Here is a 22,005-nt window from a genome sequence, read left to right as displayed (position 1 = left end):
AGTTCATACAGTGTTCAGAGGGCTTTTAGGATGTGTGTCCTTGTCTCAGATGGGTGCCGGGGAGCCAGGGTTCCCAGGAGACTGACCCTGGATCAGTGAGCTTTGCTGTATTCACCTCTCCCAGGGACCTGGGGTGGAGTGCAGTGGGGCGCCCATCGTCTAAAGCCTTTGTCACTGCCCTGTGGCCTGGCCAGGTTGGGGAGGGCTTCCCAGTTTGCCCTCTACCCTAGACCCCAAAAAGCCTTGAGCTCCCCATAGCCATGCGGCAAAGCCGTCTTCCCATCTCTGCTGAGGCCTGGGTCGCAGTCCGTCCCCAGGACCCTGTGCAGACATCCCCCCCCCCCCCACCTTCGTCATCCCCCTGAGCAGAGCACAGGCCTCCTGGACAGATTTGAACCGAGTTACACACTGGTTCACTGCAAGGTCTATTCCAGAAAAGTACTTCGAGGTTTTGGATCTGTCACAGTTGGGTAGTTTTAAGAAAAATAGGAATTTCACTCTCACTTCATTGGTTTTCTACGTTTATAAACAATTTTTTTTAATCCTAAACTGTGGTTCTGTTTGTGGTCCAGTGAAAGCGAGCTTCGGGGTTGTTCGAGCTAGCAGTCAGGTTCAGCTCAGGCTACAAATGTTTACCTGGGGCTGCCTTTCCCAAAGGAGCCCTTGGCTCACCTGCCCGCCCTGGAGAAGCCGAGGCGTTGGGTGCTGCCTCAGCATCAGCATCCGTGACTCACGGTCATTATCTCATCTGATGCTCAGAACAGCCTGTGGGGCAGCTGGACGGCGAAACTGACTCTGCGTGAAGGATGACTAGGGGGAAGTCCGCCCAAGATCACATAGGCTGTGGCCGAGGGGGCCAGGGACCCAGGCTCCTGACTCCCAGCACCCGCTCCTCCCCTCTGAGTGTGCTACGGAGTAGAGCTGCTGCCCAGGTGGCCACAAACGCTGGCTTTCCCCTTCCGACTTGGGTTTTTGGTTGCCAGAAAGAGAGACCACCGATGCTGGCTCAAGCAAGGGGGTGGCCGTCAGGCTGCTGAGGAAGGTCTCCCAGAAGCAGGGATGGAGAGGAAGGCTTCCGAGGCCGTGGGGCTGGAGGAGCACGGCGGCAGCTCCTCTGCTGCTCCGGGAACTCTCCCAGCAGCTCCTTTCCTCAGCCTCTGCCGCTCAGCAGCTGGCACTCAGCTACGAGTCTGCATCCTTCTGTCTCGGCCTCCACCCTGCCGTTCTCAGGGCCCCATGTCCACACTTGGGGAGGAGGTGTCTGGCCCAACACATTCTTGCTCAGGTTGCCCTTTTTGCATCCAGCCTGCATCCCATCAGACATAATCGATGGTGGGGCCAGTGAGGGCTGCTTTCTCCAAAAGCGGAGCTGGGACAGAGTCAGGGAAACTTGTGTTTCTTGCTCAGTTGCCCTTGAACCACAGAATTGGTGTTTTGTATCTGACAGGTAGTGAGCTCCCTGTCACGGGGAGCATTCAAGCAGAGGCTGGATATTATAGTGGTGATACTATGGTTCAGAAATGGAGAAGCTCACTATGGGCTTGTTGCTGTGTATACAGAGTTATGCCCCCATGTTGTGACCAGGGCTGGGGGGTTGGGGACACATTCTATGGGCCAGGATCGAGAAAGCCGCATGGCCCGTGAAAGCTTTGAACCCAAGACCTTGTCTTGTTAGCGCAGAGCTGCAGCCGACTGAGCTAATAAGCAGTTTCGTGGCAGCCATTTCTCCATCAAACGCATATGCTGTTTCCTGACTTCTTAACGCAGCGTGCTATTTATACCAGTCGATCCATTCATTCTTAATGAGCCACGGTTGTGGATTGTAAAATGTTTTATTTTCAGACAGGATTGCTCACTGCCCAGAGCCAGCTGTTGCTATGCCGCCTTCCTTCTTTCTCTTTTCCTGAGAAATTAGCATTTTGGAAGCTCCTCAGCGTGCTCAGCCGCCCTCTCCCACCCCCTCACGAACCCCCCGTGTTTCCCCAGCAGACATTGGACTTGCCATTTCCATCCCTTCGGCCTGGATGTGGTCCATGAACTCCCTGCAGCCTGCTCAGTCGTTGGGAGTGGGGTGATGGGCGGGGGGTGCAGACTGGCTGAGGCTCAGAGAATGGGGCAGAGCCGAGCAGGGGGGCCTCCGTATTGGGAGGTGGGATGCCCTCTGTCCTTGGAGGGCTGGGTATTTGCTGGTGTTATAGGTCACAAACTAGTGGAGCAGGGACTGGATCTGGCTCACTGCTTTAAATTCATGGACAACTTTTCTCAATGTGGAGAGTTCTCATTAAAAAGAATATGGTGTTCTGTCTTCGTTTTTGAAAGTCCGAAGGTCCACCAGTACTGCCCCTCCCTGGAAAAATCGGGCAGGCTAAGTAGCCACTTCCCCCTTCACACAGGGTTTGCAGTCTCTGGTTTGCCGCAGTCCCCACCCTTCCCTGTTGTCTCTGACACTCTTGATCATCGCCTTACGGGGTTATTAAGAAGAAAGTGAAAGAGTTCTTGTTCCCACATCCCTATGAAAAGAGGAATAGAAGTTAGACCAACAGGGACACCTGTTGTAGGAAACCGGGCACACTTCTCTGTGGAAGTGAAGGATTCTCGCATCCAGCCTACCTCACTCACTGACCCTTCCACCTGACTGTGGAAGGCGATGTCACAACTCTGTGTCCCTGCTCCTGATCCTGACCCCACAAATCCTGCCCCTAGTGGCTCTGTACCTTCTGTGGAGATGACCAGGCACTGTCTCCTCCAGGGCCTTGCCGATAAGGACTTAAGAAGCCAGGCCTTGCCGAGCTCATGTCTTGTCACGCAGGACCCCTGGGAGGAGAACTTCAGTTTTGGGAAGTCCTCCTTCCTGTCTGGGCCTTGGTTTCCCCATGAGGACGATGAGGATGAGGGGCTGGGACAGAGAGTCCGTTCTCTTCCAGCTTTCGTCTCTTACAGCGAATGAAACGTTGTGGAGGAGTTTCTGGCAGGTGGCAAAGCAGCTCCCAGATCATGCGCTGGAAAGACCGGCCCATTTCAGCATCGGCCCCGCCTCCACACACACACACACACACATGCATGCACGCGTGCGCACACACGCTCACAGTCCTGGTATAGGCCATCGATGAAATCCCATCGACCCGCGCAGCACCCCTCCGCCCCGACCCCTGCACACTGCGCTGTGGGAGGCATTCACCGAGTGCTTCTGCACCAGCTGAATCTTCCTCTCAATGTCCTTTCCCCAGGATGGTCTCTTATGCTTAATTATCGCCTTTTCTGTCTCCGTTCGTTTTCCTCCCTGCCTGGGTTCTAGAGTCCCAGGGAGCTGGAAGTACATGGGATTTTTCTATATATAAACATAACCGAAACCGCCAAATACACATAACACAGACTGAGCCAGAAAGGGCTGTCAGAGAGGAGTGCGCGAGAGGAGGGGGGTGGCCTGAGGACGGTGCTCTGAGTCCAGCACGGCACCCTGAGAGCCACTGACTCAGGTCTTCCTGGTGTAGGCCTGCTGTTTGCATCCAGAAAATAAACAAACAAAAAAGTCACTGTCAGACAGTCCCGTGTGTGGCTCCCACCGCCCACTTCAGGGGCTGAATGCCATCCATCCCACTGGAGGCGGGAGAAGGGGGAAGGGGTGGTGCTGAGGTGCCTGAGCCTGCTGTGGGCCCCACTGGGGCAAACAGGGACCGTCAGGCTGTCCTAGGTCTCCTGTAGCCACCATTCTTCCAGGCTGCCCTGAGGGCCCGGGTGCCATTTGCCTATTGGTCCATGCAGGCGAACGGGCCGGCCTGGGTGCTGCAGCGGGCTGCCATAGGGGGCAAAGGTCACTCACCGCATTCGTTGTTTCACATGATCCCCTGACAGCCTGGGGTGGGGGTACGACTGTTGTGCCATTTTATGGAAGAGGAAACCAAGGCATGGAGAGATCAAGTGACTTGCATTGTAATCTCGGCATGGACAGAAAGAGAGATCCCCATGGCGTTCAGGAAACTCTGCCCTCTCCCGAAATCTCAGGGAACCAGAGGCCTGGCCACGTCTCGCGTGGTTGTTTTGAAAGAGAAGACCATGCATACTAATTTGCCTTGACCTTCACAGACCTTGGTGAAGCCCAACACCAGCCCAGTGCCAGACGGGGGAGTGGAGGGGCCACCCCGAGCAGGAGCCCTGAGCTCTGAGCTGCGCACCCCACCTGTGCCCCCTGCAGCCCTCCTGCCAGCCTGGGCGTCCTCACGGCCTTGGGGCTTGGTTTCCGGAGAGGAGAAGGCCCTCATTAGCCACACCAGGGAGGTCAGGGGCATGGCTGTCACTTCTGATTTGCCCAGACTGAGTGACAGCCTGAGCTGACTGGATGAGGCCTCAGCTGCCAGGTGAGGTCTGGGGGCCCCTTGCCCCCATCTGAGCTGAAAGAGGAGAGCAGGGCCCAGCCCCCGCGCCAGCCCCTGGCTTCAGTTCAGCGGTGTGCCGAGCTCTGGCCTGTGAGGTAGGGCACTCCCTCTCCAGCCGCTCCCGTCTGGCGTGTGAACTACAGCTTCATTCCACCCGCTCTAGCTTCCTCAGCCTTTGGGGACCTGAGGCAAGTGAATACATCCGGCCCGTCTGACTCCAGTAAAGCCCCAGGAGCTAACAGTGCTGGCTCCCCTCCGCCCAGCGGCTCTCTCCCCGGGCCTCCTGTCCATCACGGGGGAAAGGCCGACCTCACAGATGGGGCTCGGCCCACTTCCCACCGCTGGTCCAGGAGCAGGAGTAGGTGCTGGGAGAGTCTGTGTCCAGTGAGTTCCATATAGGAGGGAGGATCCGGGCTTCCCCTGCCTCAGTTGCCCCTGGGGTCCACATGGGGTCCTGACACAGCGGCAGCCCATCCCCACACCCAAGCTCTAAGCACAGACCCCATGGGCCTGGGCAGGGGCTGAGAGTCCAGCCCAAGTGAGGGGACTGGAGGGTCAAACCCAGAAGCCAGAAGGTGGGACCCTGAGGGAATGTGACAGAGAGGCCCAGGGAAAGAGAGACAGATGGAGACCCAGAGACAGATGGACAGAGATGCGGAGAGACGAGGCTGGAGAGTAAGAGAAAACTACAAAAACAGGAAGAGGAACCACGAGACAAACCCAGCAGGACTCAGAACACACAGAGGCACACAGGAGAGGGCAAGAGGGACAAGAGCAGCAAAGGAAGGGGGCGATTTTTTAAAAACATCAGCCGGACAGGCACAGAGACAGACAGAAGGAAGGAGAGAGACAGAGAGCTGAGGCCGAGGAGCGCAGGGAGGAGTAGGCAGGAGGTCCGCACTCGCTCTGCTTCATCTCTGCACAGAAGCAATAATCTCCCAGAGAAAAGTAGTGCCCAGTGCATCCAAGCCAGACCAGCCCCTTGTGCCCTAAGGGCCTGAGCTGGAGCCTTCCTCTTAAGCCAGCAGGGTGGTCCTGGCCCCAGAGAAGCCCACCACCTGGCCTTTGCCTTTCCTGTTCTCTGTCAGGGATGCCAGGCACACCCTGGCCCCAGCATTTCTATCTATAAATCAGGCCCATCTTTAAATTCCACCTCTTCCAGGAAGCCCTCCCTGACTTCCCCTCTCCCTGAATGCTCTCCCCTCCCCTTCAGAGTATCATGTTCTCTCTGGGGGGAGCTGCTCTTGTTTTCCATCCATCCATCCGTCTCCCATTCTATCTGCAGCTCTTCCCGCAAGGGCAGGACCACAGGATTTCACTGCTGGCGACCACATCACTATCGATTTAAGGGCTCATCTTCATTATCCGGTGCCTCCTGTCTGTCTGTGAGCCCCGAGGAGGGAGTTGATTAAAATCAATGGTGAATGAATAATCAAGCACAGGAAACTCTCCACTCCCCAACTCTCGATTCCCAGTCTGGTCCGTCCGGTCCCTGCTGTTGTCCCTGGTGGTGGCCTGGGAGGGGGACCGAGGAAGGAGTGCTCCCTGGGCACCACATCCTCACCACCCATGTGCCACACCCTTGCCCCACCCTTGAAGGTGGTCGGGGCCTCTCCCACCTCACCGATGAAGAAATGAGGGTCTGAGGGAGGCGGACTCAGCCTCTCTGCCCTCCTGGGCCCATTCCTATGAGGACAGGCTGCCCCCACCTTGTGGCCTCCTTCCTGCCTGTCCAGGCGCTGGCTCTCTGGGGTCCTAGAAGGAGTTTCCAAAACAAAGGGAAAACCTGTTCCTCCGGCCTGGCCTCGGATTTGGAAGACAGCAGACTCTGTGTGAACAGTGTGCTCCCCCCCGGGGCCCACTCGTCCCGTGTCCATGGCAACCAGCCTCCGACAGCCCCTCCCCCATTAGTCTGTCCCTGGCTCAGGCTGAGGCCACCAGCAGCCTGGCTCGTCCCACTTGAGTGTCCTCAGAGGGGAGGCTGTGAGGAGGCGTCTGCTTGGCATGTCCGCCCTTCTGGGGATGGCGCGGGCTCGCCACCACCTTGCTGACCACCATCCTGTCCTGCTGTCTCCGTAGAGTGCTGTGTCCTCTCCTGGGGAGGATTTTTCAGAAACCAGTCAACAAGTATTTACTGAGTGCCTGCTTGGCCCACGGCCCAGTGCTGGGGGCTGAGAGAAGGAGCCAGACGCAGCTTAAGATGTGGCCCCGCCCGCGAGTGGTTCCTGGTACCGCTGGAGAAGTCAAGGCAGCCGTTCGCAGAAAAAGAAATGCAATGCCAGATGGGGTCTGTGAGCAGCCTGAAGAGCTGCCCCAGCTGTGGTGGGGAGAGCCAGGGAGGGCTGGTCTCCATCCTTCCTTCCCCGGGGCTGGACAGACTTTCCGACAGAGGCAGGATTTGGACGGGTTCCTGGAGGATGAATTGGAATCTAATTTTTAAAAATATTTATAGGCTTGTATGGCTTTTTTAAGCCTGTAATGCCTTTTGTCCTGCTTGATCTTATTTTACTGGTAGTTATGATTGTCTCCATTTTGCAGATGAGAAGATTGAGGCTCAGAGAGGTGAAGGTATTTGTCCAAGGCAGAGCCAGAACTCTCCTTGATGGGGGATGAACTAGAAGTCTTTCTCCCGCACACTGCAGCCCCTGCCTCTGGCGGGAAAAGGGCCAGAGAGAAACCCAGACAGCGCACGCCAGGGAGACCAGGAGGACCGGGCCTGCCTGGAGGGGAGGACTTCTGAGGGAGCAGAGCCCTTAGGGTGAGGCCAGACCAGGGGTGCCCTGCATGCTGGCTGAGGAGGAAAGGGCGGAGATTCCAGCAGTAGACAGGCCCAGGTTCAAATCTCAGCTCGGCCTCTGACGGCATCCAGTGCCCTCAACATCCTCTGAAGCACAACATGGGAACCTAAGCTCCCCTGGAAGAGGCGAGTCCACCCCTGGGAGGTTGGCCTGAGCCCCAAACATGGTGGCTTCAGAGGCCAGCCCTGCACCAGCTATGTGGGCCATGAGTTCAGGATGCCCCCCTCCAATAAAATAGCCCCCATTTATTAAGCACCTACGATGTGCCAGACACTGCCTGTGTTACCTCTGTTCATGCTCACAACAACCCATGAAGAGACCCATCATTCCCCCATTTCATAGGAGGGCCCACTGAGCACAGAGAGGTGAAGAAACTGGCCCAAAGTCACACAGCTGGGAAGGGGCAGAGCCAGGGCACCAGCTATCTAACTCAGAGCTGGTCCCTCTTCACCACCCCACACCTTCCTTCTGCTGCCACCACACGGGAGCCCAGACTTGGGAGGCATCTCACTGGGATTTCAGGCTGCAGGCCTGGCCCTGCTGGCAGGTGGGGCAGCCTTCCCCTGCCCCAGTGGGGACAGCTCTATGACTCTCCTCTGCAGCCGTGCCAGCCTGGTGGGCTGGGTAAGGCTAATTGGGGATGTCTGTGCATTCCCTGGGGCCTTATCATCTTTCCTTTATGTTGAAAAAATTTTTTTGTGTTTTTAGTATGCAAAATTTTCCACCATCTGCTTTGCCTTGGCAGAATGTTTGCTGAAAATATCCCTCTTCCTCTCTAATTCCCATACGTTCTGGGGGCTTTGGGGGCCTCCACACGGAGCAGCGGCAGCTCACAGGTGTCTCCCAGGCTCCTAGGCTGCCAGCCGTCCCTGTGGCAGGCAGGCGGATGTTGTGTGGCCCAGAAGTCACATCTCCCACCTCTCAACCAGAGAGGGGCATCGGGGTCTCTCCACTGATGGAGCAAAGGTGACCTGAAGTTGAGTCCTAGGATTCAGACCTAGAGCAGCTATCCAGGTTGGCTTCATTTTGTATGTGATGAAGCCCTGAGAGGTGCCCAGGGTCACACAAAGAGAGGCAGTGGCAGAAGCAAGTCCCCAAATCCCACTGCAGTGCTGTGAGGTCAAGTGGGCATCCTAGCTGCCCCCTGGACCGTCCCAAGCAAGGTATCGCCACAGGACAGCAGCTGCTACACATGTGCTTTGAGACAGTCCAGAAAGACTTTCCAAAGGGAAGGCGTCCCCCCACCTTCATATACCAAAACTCTGAGTTTCCATGGTGACAGTCAAATTGCGAATCCATCCAAGAGTGAGCCAGGGAAAAAAAAAAAGAAAAGCTGGCCTATCCCCAGAGAAGTGAGCATGGTGGCACTGGGGCTGTCTGCTGCTAAGGATGAGAGCTGAGCAGAGCGGGGCAGCCCTTCTGGGGCATGATGGGAAAATCTAAGGGATGCCAGGTCCCCGAGAAGTGGTCCAGGGGCTGAAGCCATTGTGGAGGGGGGGCTGTCCCGCCTCCCTGCCTCTTGGCAGAGCCGGGTGAATCCACTGGTGATGCCACTGTCTTGAGGAGGATACCGTGACCGTCTTCTCCCTGGTGTTTTCCCGTCTTCAATCTGAAAAATCAGGCGTGGGCAGAATACAAGCACTCATCACCGAGCCATCCCAGACTCAGCCTTTGGGGAATTAGGGGGAAAAAAATCAGCCTTCAGACACACAGTGTTTTGTTGAGGATGGAAGAGCAAGGGCCAAAAGATTTATGAGCCTAAAAGCTTTGTTAATAGACCTGGAAGATTTCCAGTCGCAGCCGCTGTGCGGGGAGAAAGGTGGGAACGGCAAGCGAATGGCAAATTGGCCAAGGTTTGAGTTTTACGGTGACATTTGGAGGAGGAGGAAGAAGAAAGACGTCTTCCTTTCCTGCCGGAGGAAGAGTTGTGTACACGGCGTTTGCCTTGGGCTGTGTCCAGGGACATTCTCAGCAGTGTCTTCTCCGTGTGTTTCTTTCCCACTGACAGTAGGTGCCAAGGCCGGGCGTGGACACTGCTGACTTCCTTTGGTTTGTTTCTTTCAAGTGGGGTTTATTAGAGTGGATTAGAAATGGGACTGGGTTTGCACCACAAAGCCCTCTAAGCTGAGGCCTGGCTTCAGCTCGAAATCCCAGACACAATGAGCAAAGATGCCTGAGCCAAGGGAGATGCATCTGAAAGGAACGAGTCTCGTTGGCTGGCTGGTTCTCTGCCCTGTGACGCCTGTGTGAGCTCAGTGCCATCTGGGGCTGTTCCCTTCCACTGCTCTGGCCCTTTGGGGGTCTGTAAAAGGAGACAAAGGACAAGCCAACTGACTGTAACTTGGGCAGGTTCTGTTTTTCCTAAACCTTGTGCAGCGTAGGCGCCACATGGGAACCAAGCAATATGGCGCCCAAACCCCACCTCCAGGGTTGATGCTTTGGACAAGACATATCCCTCACAACAAAAACTGCTCTCCCAATGTATCACGGCACAGTCTTGTGATTTAAGTCCACTCCCAACCCAACGCTGTGACCCCACATGACAGATGACATAACAGGGAGGAGAGTGAGGAAATGGGATAAATGAGCTTGCCACCATAACCCAAGTCCTGGGACATCCTTTCTCATCATCTCCTTTTGAGCACTTGGTATTTTGTGTCCTTTGACCTGCCCATTATCACCGAAGGATCCAGATTATTTCAACATCTTGGACTCCCATGTTGCCCTGCCCCAGAATTACAAAGATCCTGCATACAAGCATGGGAGAGATGGAACATGCCAAGTCGGGAAGGATGAATAGATCACCCATAAGCATCTCTGACAGAGAGATGGGGGAACCAATGTGGGGATCAGTCACCACACTCTCCTCAGGGGTTTCTCACTGCTTAGGCTGCTGGACCCCCACCCCATCCCTACTGCTGGGATTTGGGGAGGACAGAGTCCTTCCTGATTCCTTTGCAGCTGCCCCCAGGGAGACATGGGGAGCTGCTTGCTGCATCCTGCCCACCTCCCACTTCCTTTGTCCGGGGACCCACGGGGTTGGTGTTTAGTCAGTCAGCGAGTGAGTCAAAAATACGTAAATGCTTATAAAACTAATGCCCGTGAGGTCCAGTTGGTGGATTCATGATCAAAGAAACCCAGGCCAGGACCTGCAAAGCAATTGCAAAGTCAGTCGGGCCTTTACTTGCATTTCTCAAATAGCGTGAAGGGGACAAACGGACCACAGCCCCTCCCTGTCCCCATCTCCTCTTGATTCTAAGTCACAGAAGTGCAAAAAGCCAACACAGAACTCTTCCTTGAGAGCAGAGGAGGGAAAGAAACAGCAGAAAAAGGCAAAATCCTTGAGCAGACAGGAAGGAAAAGCGGGGAACTGTCACGTTAGCACCACTCTCGCCTCACCCACGTGGCTCAGGCTCTGCGGGAGGAGAACCACCCAGCCTCATTAAGGATGCGATTTGGCCCCTGCCCCCGAGGAGCCTCACAGTCTGCTGGGGAAGCAGACACAAATGCCGAAAGCAGAAAGCGCTTGATGCAGTTGTAACAAATGCACAGGGTGGTCGGCCAGCCAGGCGCAGGTGATGGGGGTGGGGGGGTGCTCCCTGGAGAAGGTGGTACCCAAAAGGAGGCAGGAGGGGAGTGATGGGCAGGCCATTCTGGGCAGAAGGAAGCCAGTCACTGCGGGAGGTGCTGAGCGTCAGTTTGGCAAGAGCTGCAAGCCGTGTGGGGCTCGAGGAGCCTGGGGGAGGAGAGCAGGTTGTGTGGGATGAGGTTGGAGAAGCAGACAGAGGGCAGGAGCTTGGGCTTGATCCTGAGTTGCGGGGGAGCCTTTAAAGAGGGGTCCTCCAGGATTTGTGTGTTAGCTGGAGCATCCCCGGCTGTGCAGAGGGAGGACTGGCTGTGCAGAGGGAGGTGTCTGCAGGTGGGGATCAGGAGGAGCTTGTCACAGGAGTCCACGCTGGAGGCGATGAGGCCTTGGGCTAAGCAAGAGCAGCGACTGTGGTGAGGAGGCCACTGATTCAAGAACCATTTAGGAAGTGAAACTGGCACGATGTGGGGATGAGAAAGAAGGAAGAGCCAGTTAGTCACCAGCGCTTCTCAAAGCACCTACTGTGTGCCGGCCACTCTGCTTATAAGGAAGCACAGGGAGAGAATCTTAGAGCTGAAATGGTGAGCCAGCTCCAACCCCTCTGGCTGCTTGGTTCTGTGACCTGTGACTCCCTTAGCCGAAAGATGACATTGAAAGGCTGGAGAAGGCATGAAGGCTTTCCGGCAGGTTCTAGATCTGGGTGGAAGCTACGTGGCATAGGTCCCACCATTTCCCCTCCTATACTCACAGTGGGTTTCTCTAACCCGCCAGGCTCTTCCTCCTGCTGAGCGGTCTCAGGATTCTCCCCTGCCCACTGCTCCAGAAGGGGCCTGGCGGGTCAGAGGAAACCTACTAGCCACCCTTGGTAGAGACCGATTCCGTTTCCAATCTCATCTCCCCCCAGACAGGGCCCTACGGTCGAGGGTTCTTGGGCAGATTGACTGAGCTAATGCTCACCAGACACCGAGCACAGTGCCCAGCAGAAAGCGCTCACCCCTCGTAACCCCCTCCGTCACCAGCGTTTCGCATTCCCTGGGCAGAACACACTGGCCTGCCCCATCTGTCCGCTTGGTTGGTCACTTGTGGGAGCTGGCGATGACCTGTGATCCCAAACCTTTCTGTGCAGTGATCCTTATTCTTGTAATTACATCATTTAATTCAATGTTATGTAAATTATTGAAAAGAGATGAAAAGACACAGAGTTGTTTCATTAAAACCGAGGCTTTGGGATGTCTTGATAGCAGCCACTTGCTTAAAAAAGCTGTTGAATTAGGTGTGGGCAGGACAACTGTAAAAAAGAGGAGAAAAATGGAAAAAAAGAAGATTCTGCACTCATCTGGCTTTGCCAGTGTCTTGAAGCTCTGCTCCGATTGAAAGACGCAGAATCTGGGAACCACAGACAAGGCGATATGGATGCAGTTTAGACGTGAAAGACCGTGTGGGCCCAGTGTCAAGAAGCACCTGAGCCCTCCAGGAAAGGACTGGCGAGTGGATGTGCATTTCCGTGCTTACAATTAAAACAGAATGTTTAACGTATGGATATATCCCGTATTATGACTCCCACTATTGATTAACCAGCCAAACATGGTCCCATTCAGTCCAGAAAAAAGGATTTCTACCACAGTGGGCGCTCCCTGTGAGGCCCCCCTCTCCTGGGATTCCAGCCTCCTCAGCCTGGCTCCCTTCTTCATTCATGAGACCCCACTGCGAGTTACTGGATGAACTGGGATGAGAGCCTGGGCCTGCTGGCTCCCAGTTCAGTTCTTCCAGTGGAAGCAGAGTGAGGAACACAGGCTGTGGAGCTAGCCTGCGGGGGTTAGAAACTGGACTCCTCCACAGACCACCCTGGCAGATGCCTCAGTTTCCTCACCTGTAAAATGGGGATAATGCTCTTTCCTATCTTCCATGTATAAAGTGCCTGGGGCGTGCCATCAGCATCGGCCAGGCCTGGAATTGTCATCATTGCAGGGCCTTGCACCTTGAAGCGTTGCCAGGCAGAAGCCTCAGCGCACTTGTGCCTGCACCAAAGGGATTAATCAGCTTCTCCCACGGCAAGAGGGCTCTGATTCTGCTGCAGGGAAGGGAGACGTGTGGAGACGGCTGACCGGGGGTGAGCCCTCCCTGCTGGAGCTGGTCGTGCTGAGCCTGAGTCCTGGCCTCCTCACACCAGGACTCACCTCTTTGATGGGCAGGAAGGAGTACCCTCCCAAGCCGCAAACACAAGGGCCGGCTGAGGTCCTTCCCTGGCCCCCTCTACACGTGTCTGCTGGTGGTGGCTCTAGGGGTGACCTCCTGTGTTGTCTGTCTTTTCCAGTGGTTTCCAGTGACAGTGACAGCGACTCCGATCTCAGCTCCTCGAGCCTGGATGACGGACTCCCGCCCACTGGAGTCAGAGACTCAAGAGGTGACAAAGCCTGGGGAGAGTCAGGTAAGTGTGGGAAGTATGCTGCTTGTTCCCCAAGCCCCAGGTGCAGAGTGGTGTGACCACACCTGGGCAGCTGTTCCCACACTGGTGTCTACAGAGTTGTTCTAGACCAGAGAGGAGAGTGGGCTGGGGGTGGGGACGATAAGGAGTTCAAGTCTTAGCACCGCTGAAGAGCAGGCGGAAAGGAGGCCCAGGTGTATCTGCAGGGGGATGGAGGGCAGGTCCAACCGGCCTCCCCGCACCGCTGCCTGCACACCTGGGGTCGTCCCCAAGCTCACTGCGAGCATCCCAGAGGAGATGTTGCCTCGCGAATGATGAGAGCTGTGAAAATCAGGTAGAGAGCTCCCCGGGCTAGCTCAGCTCTGCCTGGAAACTGCAGCGGGGCCCCGAACACGCACCATGACCTCTTGGGCCTCTGGTTCCTTCTATTTAGCACAAACGGGATGAAGCAGGTGGTCTCCAAAGCGCCGTCTGAATTTAACATCTCCGAGCTCTCCTCTGTGGCCCTGACTATGAAAGAGAATTAACCGGGGCCTTGAGGCTAGTGCAGAGATGGCCTGGGGGGCACATTCTCCTTTCCTTTACCCAGATGAAGACACGTCCCAGAAAAAGGACCAGCTTCACTCAGTTCCTCCAGAGGTTAGAACTGGGATATCTGAAGGACGTTTCAGAGAGGCTGATTTTAGTGTGTAAGAAAGCTTTATAATAACTGCCCCAAACTGGAATGAAATGCCTCAGGGTGCTGTCCTGGGACCAAGGCTGAGTGATCTCCTGCCTGAGCTCACCTGGAAGGAATTCCTGCTGGGGATGGCACTTGGGGCTAGATCAGAGATGGCACATGCCTGGCACACATACTTCCATTCCCACTCCTGTGCCTGTGGCAGACATTACTAGTTGATCATGATACTCTTTCCCGCAGAGCCTGATGTGGCCTCAGAATCCTCCTCTGCAGTTTTCCCAGTGGTCAGTATCAATACGTGGAGGTGACACAAGACATGAAAACTCGCCCTGGACCTGATGGTTTCTTGGGCCCCTCAGGCCAAAGATTCTGTCTTAGAAAAGTGTAAAGGAAACTCGCCTGCCAGCCTTGGTTTCCAGGGCAGGTCTTACACTCCCCTCCTTCCCCACCACCGTAGCTGTGGTCCCCTCCCTCCACGTCAACTCTCACCTGTGACCAAGTGGGTCCAGGAGATGGGAGAGGATGGCGTGCAGTATCACAGGCCCCACCTCTGCTCTCCTGGCCAGGCAAGGACTAACGACCACATTTAAGTGAGGATTCTTTAGTTGTAAAAGGCAGCAGTTAAGAACCCCATTGGGTTAACTGAAATATACACCCATCCCCCCACACACACCCTCGTTCTGTGAAGGCAGGGAAAGCTCTTCACTGCCAATTTTCACATCAGTGCCTTTACTCGTTCTTTAAGTGAAACGACTTAAGGGCCCATTCAGTTCCCTCTATACGTCTTGGACCCATCAGCAGTGGCCGGGAGTGGGGTCCTGCTAGAACACGGCAACCCTGTGGGGGCGGGGGTGGCAGTTCCCCTGGTGAGGGGCTCTGGGCAGACAGTCCCGTAGGCACCCGTCACAGATCCCAAAGCAAAGATTTTAGGTGAGCTCCTTGTCGGGCTGCAATCTTCCCTCTCTGGTCAAGGTCTAAAGGGCGCCCAGCACTGAGCCATTCTCGCCCACACATGGTCTCTTGCAGGTGGCAGGGTGGAGTCACCCAAGATGGGGCTCAGCCGCCCCCCAAGCCACCTCTCGGGAAGCCAGAGCAGCCTGGCCAGCGAGACTGGGATGGGCTCTGCAGACCTGCAGGGGGGCAGCCCTCCCTGGCCGGACCCGAAGGGCGCCGGTGAGTACCACACCACCCCTTCTAACCAGCTGCCTCCTCTCCTTCTCTGCTCCCCCTCCCCCACAGCCCTCCTCTCTCACTCAGTCCTCCAGAACTGGAGAGTAGTAGACGAGATTTTCAATTCTCTGTGTTTACTGAGCACTGTGCCAGCCACTGGGGGAACAGGTGAGCCAGACCCACCCCTGCCGACAGTGAACAGAGAGAGGAACCCAAAATAATATGGTACCATCCCTAACCCATTCTCAGTAACTAACAGTGGTTGTTACCATCCTTGGTTTTATAAAACACGTAATCTTTCAAAGCATTTCCCCGTCTCCGTAACAGTCACAGTAACTCCTGTTTTGAGAGCACCTACTATGTGCCAGGCAATCCAGGCCTCACCAAGCCCCGTTGTTGCGCCCAGCCTGGGCTGGGTGCAGTGGGGGACAGTCCTTGACCTCCAGAAACCCGCCATGTAGCTGAGGAAGCCGAATCAACTCACCCAAAACAGCCCAGACAGGGCAGGCCCACATGGAGAATTCCAGGAGCTGGCGGCCTGGACCCCCAGCCTGCCCTTGCACCTCCAGGGTCAACTTTCATTCTGTTGGAGGCGTATGCAAGAGGCCTGTTGTCCCCATTTGATAGGCGTGGAAACCAAGGGCAGGAATCCAGCTGCCCACCCCGCCCCATGCCTGCCGTCCCAGCCTGACCATCCTGAGCTCATCATGCGATGGAGGTGGGCAGGGGGACGTCTCCTCACACTCGAGCCAGAGAAAATTGTGCAAGCGCAGGTTCACACCCTAGTCTCCTTCAGGAAAGACCTGATCCCTGTGTGGCCTGGCCGGAGAATCCACGGGCGTGCACTGCGCACGTGTGGATCAGCGCAGCAGCTGGTCCCCCAGCGGCACGGGGCTAGCGGCTCTCTGTAGGACCCTGAGACCGCTGGCAGCTGCCCACCAGGAAATCTTGTTGGAGCAAGAAATCTCATGGGAGCAATCGCCCACTCCTCATCCTCCCTACTACCCCCTCCACTCCACCCCACCTCCTCCCCCTCCCCCTGTCGTGATGGTTCCAGAGAAGCTTCCGGGCGGGGCATGTAAGAGGCAGCAGGTGGGCAGGTCCCAGGGAGCGTGAGGTCTCTCCCCTCCCTCCAGCCTCCTCCACAGAGGATAGTTTGGGATCAAGCAGGCCCTAGTTCTAGCCCCAACCCTGCCACCCATAGCCATGTGAACCTGGACAAACCATCAGGTTGAACCATATAACGTTGCATTTTTATAGATCAAAAATAGTCAAATATTGGCAATTCACTATGATTCAACCTATTATTTCTCTGCACCAAGTTGCATTATCGCTGAAGTGAGGACCACATCGTGTCCTTCACGGGGTTGCAGGGAGAGTAAAATGCCGCAGCCATGTGGAGGTCCTGCCCTAAGTAGGTCTTCAGGAAATGTCCAGTAATAGATGGGGAAGGCCGTGTGGCCCAGTGCATAGAAAGGGTTCCAGGGCTTAAGAAACAACTTGAAAAGGATCAGCCTGGAGGCAAGTTTTATATTCCCATGCCCATCTGCTCCTTCTGGCATCCTAAGATCACCTGTGTGATTGCCCCGGGTTTCGATGGGCACAGTGAAGCACAGGGAGTACACAACTTGCCTGTGGTGACGCAGCTAAGCGGAGCAGAGCCAGGCCCAGGGCACAGGTGCCCTGCCCAGAGTGCCAGCCCCAGCCGTCAGGGCAGCCCCCTGGTTAGTTTCAGACAAGAAGCTGCCTCAGGTGCGGGGCTGTTGCAGCAAGGAGCTCTCCTTCCCTGCTGTCACCTCCATCTCATTCCCCAAGGTCAAGCTGTCACTGGGGAGGAACTCTGCCTCTGCTAACCCTATAAGTGGCTTTTTTTTCCTCTCCCCCAAAGGCAAAAGGCACACCTGGACAAGGCCCCTCTGATGGTGTGGGCTCCGACGGTCCCCTCTGTCTGCTGTGGGCGGAGGCTTGTTTGGTGCCTGGAGCAGACTTTCCAGTGGAAGAGTTTGAGAGAGAGAGAAAGCCAGAGCCAGGTCCTTCCCGGCTCCTTCCTGACTCGCCCTCAGCCGGCCAGCCCTGTGGACATGACCTCTGACTCAACAAACCAGTGTTTGGGGGGCTGAGTCTGCCTCCCCCACCCAGTGCCTTTCTGCACCCCTTCTCTCCTGGGTGCCCTCCTCTCCCCACCCCTAGCCGTTCCACTCAGCCATGACCTTAATTTATTGTCCTTTCCCCTGCCCCCACTCCCAGGCTACCCCATTTTCATTTTAAGTTTGCACGTGTCTGGCGTTTGACTGGTAGGGAAGACCCATCTTGTGGGGCTTTCTCATATGCACTGCAGTTTCAGAGGGGGCCAGGTGGGGTCTCTCCATATTTGTGTTAATGGAAGAAGAACTCCGACCCTGAGCATTTACCCTTCAGAGCTGGACTTGGCCCCTGGAGTTGAGCGGTGGAGCCCAGAGCAAGGGGATGAGAGATCTGCCTGCCTTTTCCCTCTCCCTGCCTCTCTGGGCCGTGGGAGCAGCGTCCCCACTTCACTCGGGGCCGGCCCAGGGGCTGCTGTAGAAGCCTGGCTCTTTGTTAGGTTTCTTGGGATCCCTCCCTTGGCCTCCCCAGGTTTTGCTCAGCTGGTGGAGCTGGGAAGGTTCTGGGGAATACTGTGAATTCCCTCCTTAAAGAGCAGCCTTCGGCTGAGTCCCCAGCCAGGATGTGGCCCCCCCAAGCCATTAATTCACTTTTCTTCAGGAGGTTTGGTTTGGCATGAAAAGTGTGTAATTCAGAGTGCAGCCAAATGCTTCTGGAAAACCCTTTCCTGAAGAGAAAGAGAGAGTGTGTGTGTGTGCATGTGTGTGTTGGTGTCCACACCCTCCCGTCCTTCTTGCCCCTCCTTCCACGCCTCCCCGTACCCCGTCCTCGAAGGGCCTTCTTCTCTGCAGGCTCCCAGGCCCCCACCGTCAGCATTTTTGCCCTTGCCACTGGCAGACGGTAAAGACACTCACTGTTTCCCTGTGGCAAGTTATGCTTCAGAATAAAAACAATAAAGATTAGAATTTGCATTGAGCCAGTGTGTTGATCAAAAGACCACAATCGCCTGTTTCTGAGATGCATCAGTAGGGAAATGGATGGATGAAAATACGGTGCATTGATTTCCTGAAACATGTCCTAGGCCACAGTAAAAGGAATGAGCTGGATCTATGTGTGTTCAAAGAGTTCCCCCACCTAATGTTGAATGGAAAACACAGTGTCATCTATATAAAGAAATTTCAAGTATACATACAATCAAAATGAGTTATGCACACTTATATGGACAAATGTAGAAATGTTTTTGAAATGGACAAGGACTTCTGGTTAAATATGGTGCACTGAACACATTCGTATTTCCTCTGCCCTCCAAACCCGCACTAAAATGGCATAAACCGGAAAGACAGAAAGCATAGGAGAGGAGGTGGCAGCAGATGAGAGAGGTCTGAAAACTCTGGAAGATGGGAGAATATAACTTGTTTAGTGCCAGCTTCCGCCACTCCCCAAAGTGTCTACAAGGGAGAAAGCCAACCCAGAACACACCGCCCCTCTGCTCTGCAGAATCCTCCAAGGGCTCAGAACTTGGAGGGACCACATATCCCTCAGGTGGGAGTTCAGGATGGGTGTGGAACTAGTATTGGCTGGAAGGAGTGGTTAGAGCCCCGAGTCCCCTCTCCCAGCTCACATGGCCCATGACTGCCCTTCCTTGACCCTGGAGGAACGCAGGTTTTACAGCTGGCCAAGGTTGAACTAGAAAGATTCTGGATGAGGGACCCCGAGCCCAGAGAAAGACTGGGGTAAAACAATGGTTAATGGGGAGACCCTCAGCCCCCAACCCTGCTAACAGCCAGGCCTGTTCCCCATCCTCCCACCTTACTGAGTTTCTTCTGGGAAACTGACCAAAGAGAAAAGATGGACAGGTCCTGACGTTGGGGATTCCCCAGTCTGCCCAGTCACCACTGTGAGATCCCCCAGTCCACAAGTCCTGTCCACGTGTACAGAGCTTCCTCTTAGCTTTGGTGTGTCTCACTCATAGTGAGAACAGCCAAGGGCGCCAACATTTCACCAAAACCAACAACCTAAAATGCAGAGACCCCGATACACAGAAGAAAGGGGTCAGAGAGCAGCCTTCTCAAGAGATTGTACCCATGAATCAGGACAAGAATGTAATGTTTTAAAAAGAAGTGTTAAAACTCTGGAAAATTAAAAATATAATAGAACATTTCCTACATTGAAGGAAACGAGCTTCCGTAGAGGGAGAACCCACCGAGTACCGGGCCAGTGACAAACCCACAGCGTGTGGACCACGGATGCCACTGTGAGCAGCCACGTGGCAAGGCATGTAGATGAAGATGCGCGTGGCCAGCAGCCGCAGTGTAATACCGGTCCCCTGAGGTCTTGATTCTCTCTCACTAGGTCTGGGCCGGGGGCTGAGCGTGTGCGTCTCAGGGGCTCCCAGGTGATACCGCTGCTGCTGGCTGGGGGACCACACTTCAAGCAGCGCTGGTCTAGAGCAGTGGTTGGCGCCACTGGCTGCTCATTGGAATCCCCTGGGGAGCTTTACAAGCATTCACACCGGACTCACCCCCAGAGAGTCTGGTTTAATCAATTTTGGGCACAGCCTTGACATCAAGGTTTGGTAAAGCTCCCCAGGTGACTCCAGTGTGCTGCCAGAGCTGAGAACCATTTCCCTACAGAAACCTTTCTACGTGGGCTCCAGGGGACACGCACAGAATGCTTAGAGCAGTACCTTTTGATTAGCTAAAAATTGGAAACAACCCAAATACCACGACAAAAGAATAGCTACAAAAATCATGATATATTCCAACAATGGAATATTGTGCAATGATGAAAATGGGCGACCACACTCAACATAGCTAGATCTCACAAACAACGCTGAGCAAAGAGACAGATGGCAGAAAAATACACTATGATACCATCTATTTGGAGATTTTAAAACATGCAAAAATGATACATATTAACATATATTTTATGCAGTGAAAGAATAAAGAAAAGTGTATAGAGGATAAACAACAGATTCACGATATCTCTTGGGAAGAAGAGGCATGCGGTTAAGAAGGGGTTTCAACTTTATTGGTAATGTTTAAACCAATAGATAGATGGATCTGTAATATTTATATTTTATTATTGTATTATTTTTATATGTCTGAAATCTTCCAAAATAAAAAAATTTAAGGAAGCAAGACTTCTTAGCATGAAATTTCAGGTCACCAGTATAAAAATACTAAAGAAAAAAAATCCTAAAACCTTCCAAAGAGAAAAAAACAGGTCACATATCAAGGATCAGAGATTAAAATGACATTGAAATTCTCAAAGCAGATTTGGAAGCAGAACACAGGGTCTTCTGAATTCTGACAGGAACTGATTTCTAGTCTAGGTTTATATCCAGCCAAATTTCAATGATGGTAGAAGGAAGGTATTTTCAGATGTGAATTTTATTTAAATTTACCTCCCATGCATTCTTTCTCAGGCAACTACTAGAGGATGTGCCCCAACCAAACAAGGGAGAAAACCAGAAGGGGGATACCAGGGACACAGGAAACTGGACATCTGACACAGGAGAGGAGCAAAGAGAATCCCCAGGATGATGGGGTGGCTGTGTGAGGCCAAGGCCAGCCCAGATTAGAGCGTGAGGACGGAGGAGATATTCAAGAATATACAGGGATAAGCATATGTGTGTTGGGGAGATTGTATATGGTATCATGATGTTTTATAATATATCATGATATATAATATAGTTTGTAATGATATATAAAATTGAGAAATCAAGAAATAGAATCGGCGTGAGATTCAGATCCAAGGTAAACCCCAGCAGAAGCGGCTAAGAGTTCTAAGGGTTGCCTAGAGAGGGACTTGGTTGGGGGCAGGGCATTGCTGCCTATGTTGTAAACTTCGTGGCACAGTTGCCCTTTTTAAACTCTATGCTAGGTTACATTTCTAACAATGGGATTTTTAAAATGGGAAAGTACGTATCAAACCCAGGATAAACCCATGGGGTGGAGGTGAGTGCCCTGAGGCTATAGTAGGCGAGCGAAGCAGGGAGGCCCTGAGGACCCAGCTGGCAGAGGAAATACAGCCCCAGAGGTCCCTATATCCAAATATCGGCTGTGAGGGGCTATTGCCTGCGCCTTCTGGCTCTAAGTGACAGAAGCCCCTTAGACTCCCAGACCTGATGTGGCGCGAGCTCCCATGCTCAGCCCCGCCAGAATCCCCTGCCTGGGCAGACCCAGTCCAGGAGAAGGACCTGGTCCCTGCAGTGCCCAGGGCTAATTCCACATGTGTTTCCTAGAGACGTGTCACGGGGCTGCCGGGTTCTGAAGCAGTTTCATCCCGGGGTTATCCCGGAAACCCTCAGCTTTCGGGGGCGAGATGGAATGCAGGTCCCCCATGGGGGTCTGAGAGTTGCCTCTGGAGTTGAGTTCTTTGTGGGCTGGTCTGGGAACCGAGAAATCCTTTCTTTACAAACTTGCTTTCTGTGTCTCAAGCAACCAACTTACAAGTTAAGTTTTGGAGCTGAGCCTTTCATGGGGACGTCAGGGGAGAGTGGTGTTCTGTGTCATCTGTAAAATTCAGGGAGCGCAGAAATGACTTGGTTTGTCCCAAATACCAGCTAACCTAAGGAGCCCCTAAAAGAGGCAGCAGGTGGAAGGCTCATGAACTTGGACACCTGGGTTCAAATTCCTGCTCCACTACTTAGTACCTGAAATTACATGTACTACTCTGTGCCTCAGTTTCCTCATCTGTAAAATGAGGGTAATACTTCCTTCACAGGATGATGGTGGAAATTAAAAACCTGAAAGCGCCTGTAAAACTCCTCCCATGGCTCTTAGTTATGACTCCCACAAAATTCAGTCGGGGTGCCTGCCTCCGAGTTGTTGGGTGACGTCAGAAGGTGAGTGCAGTGGTGCGTGGCGCCTGGGGCGAGGTCAATGTTC

The 22,005-nt window shown here is 54.2% G+C and overlaps 1 protein-coding gene across 5 annotated transcripts in view; it reads left to right on the top strand.

Moving 5' to 3' along the window:
* Window positions 1-18,077, top strand: part of RPH3AL (rabphilin 3A like (without C2 domains)) — a 141,651-nt gene extending 123,574 nt beyond the window's left edge. For all 5 annotated transcript variants that reach the window (XM_046676259.1, XM_046676261.1, XM_046676262.1 and 2 more), the window contains 3 exons: window positions 13,072-13,185; window positions 14,888-15,034; window positions 16,920-18,077. In XM_046676259.1, coding sequence (XP_046532215.1) covers window positions 13,072-13,185; window positions 14,888-15,034; window positions 16,920-16,951 — 293 coding nt within the window. In that variant the 3' untranslated portion in view covers window positions 16,952-18,077. The remainder of the gene's footprint in view (window positions 1-13,071; window positions 13,186-14,887; window positions 15,035-16,919) is intronic.
* Window positions 18,078-22,005: the final 3,928 nt, after the last annotated feature.

The sequence above is a fragment of the Equus quagga genome, chromosome 11 (assembly GCF_021613505.1).
Source record: "Equus quagga isolate Etosha38 chromosome 11, UCLA_HA_Equagga_1.0, whole genome shotgun sequence".
NCBI lineage: Eukaryota > Metazoa > Chordata > Mammalia > Perissodactyla > Equidae > Equus > Equus quagga.
The sequence above is the reverse complement of the archived record's forward strand: the minus strand, read 5'-3'. Positions and strand labels throughout refer to the sequence as shown.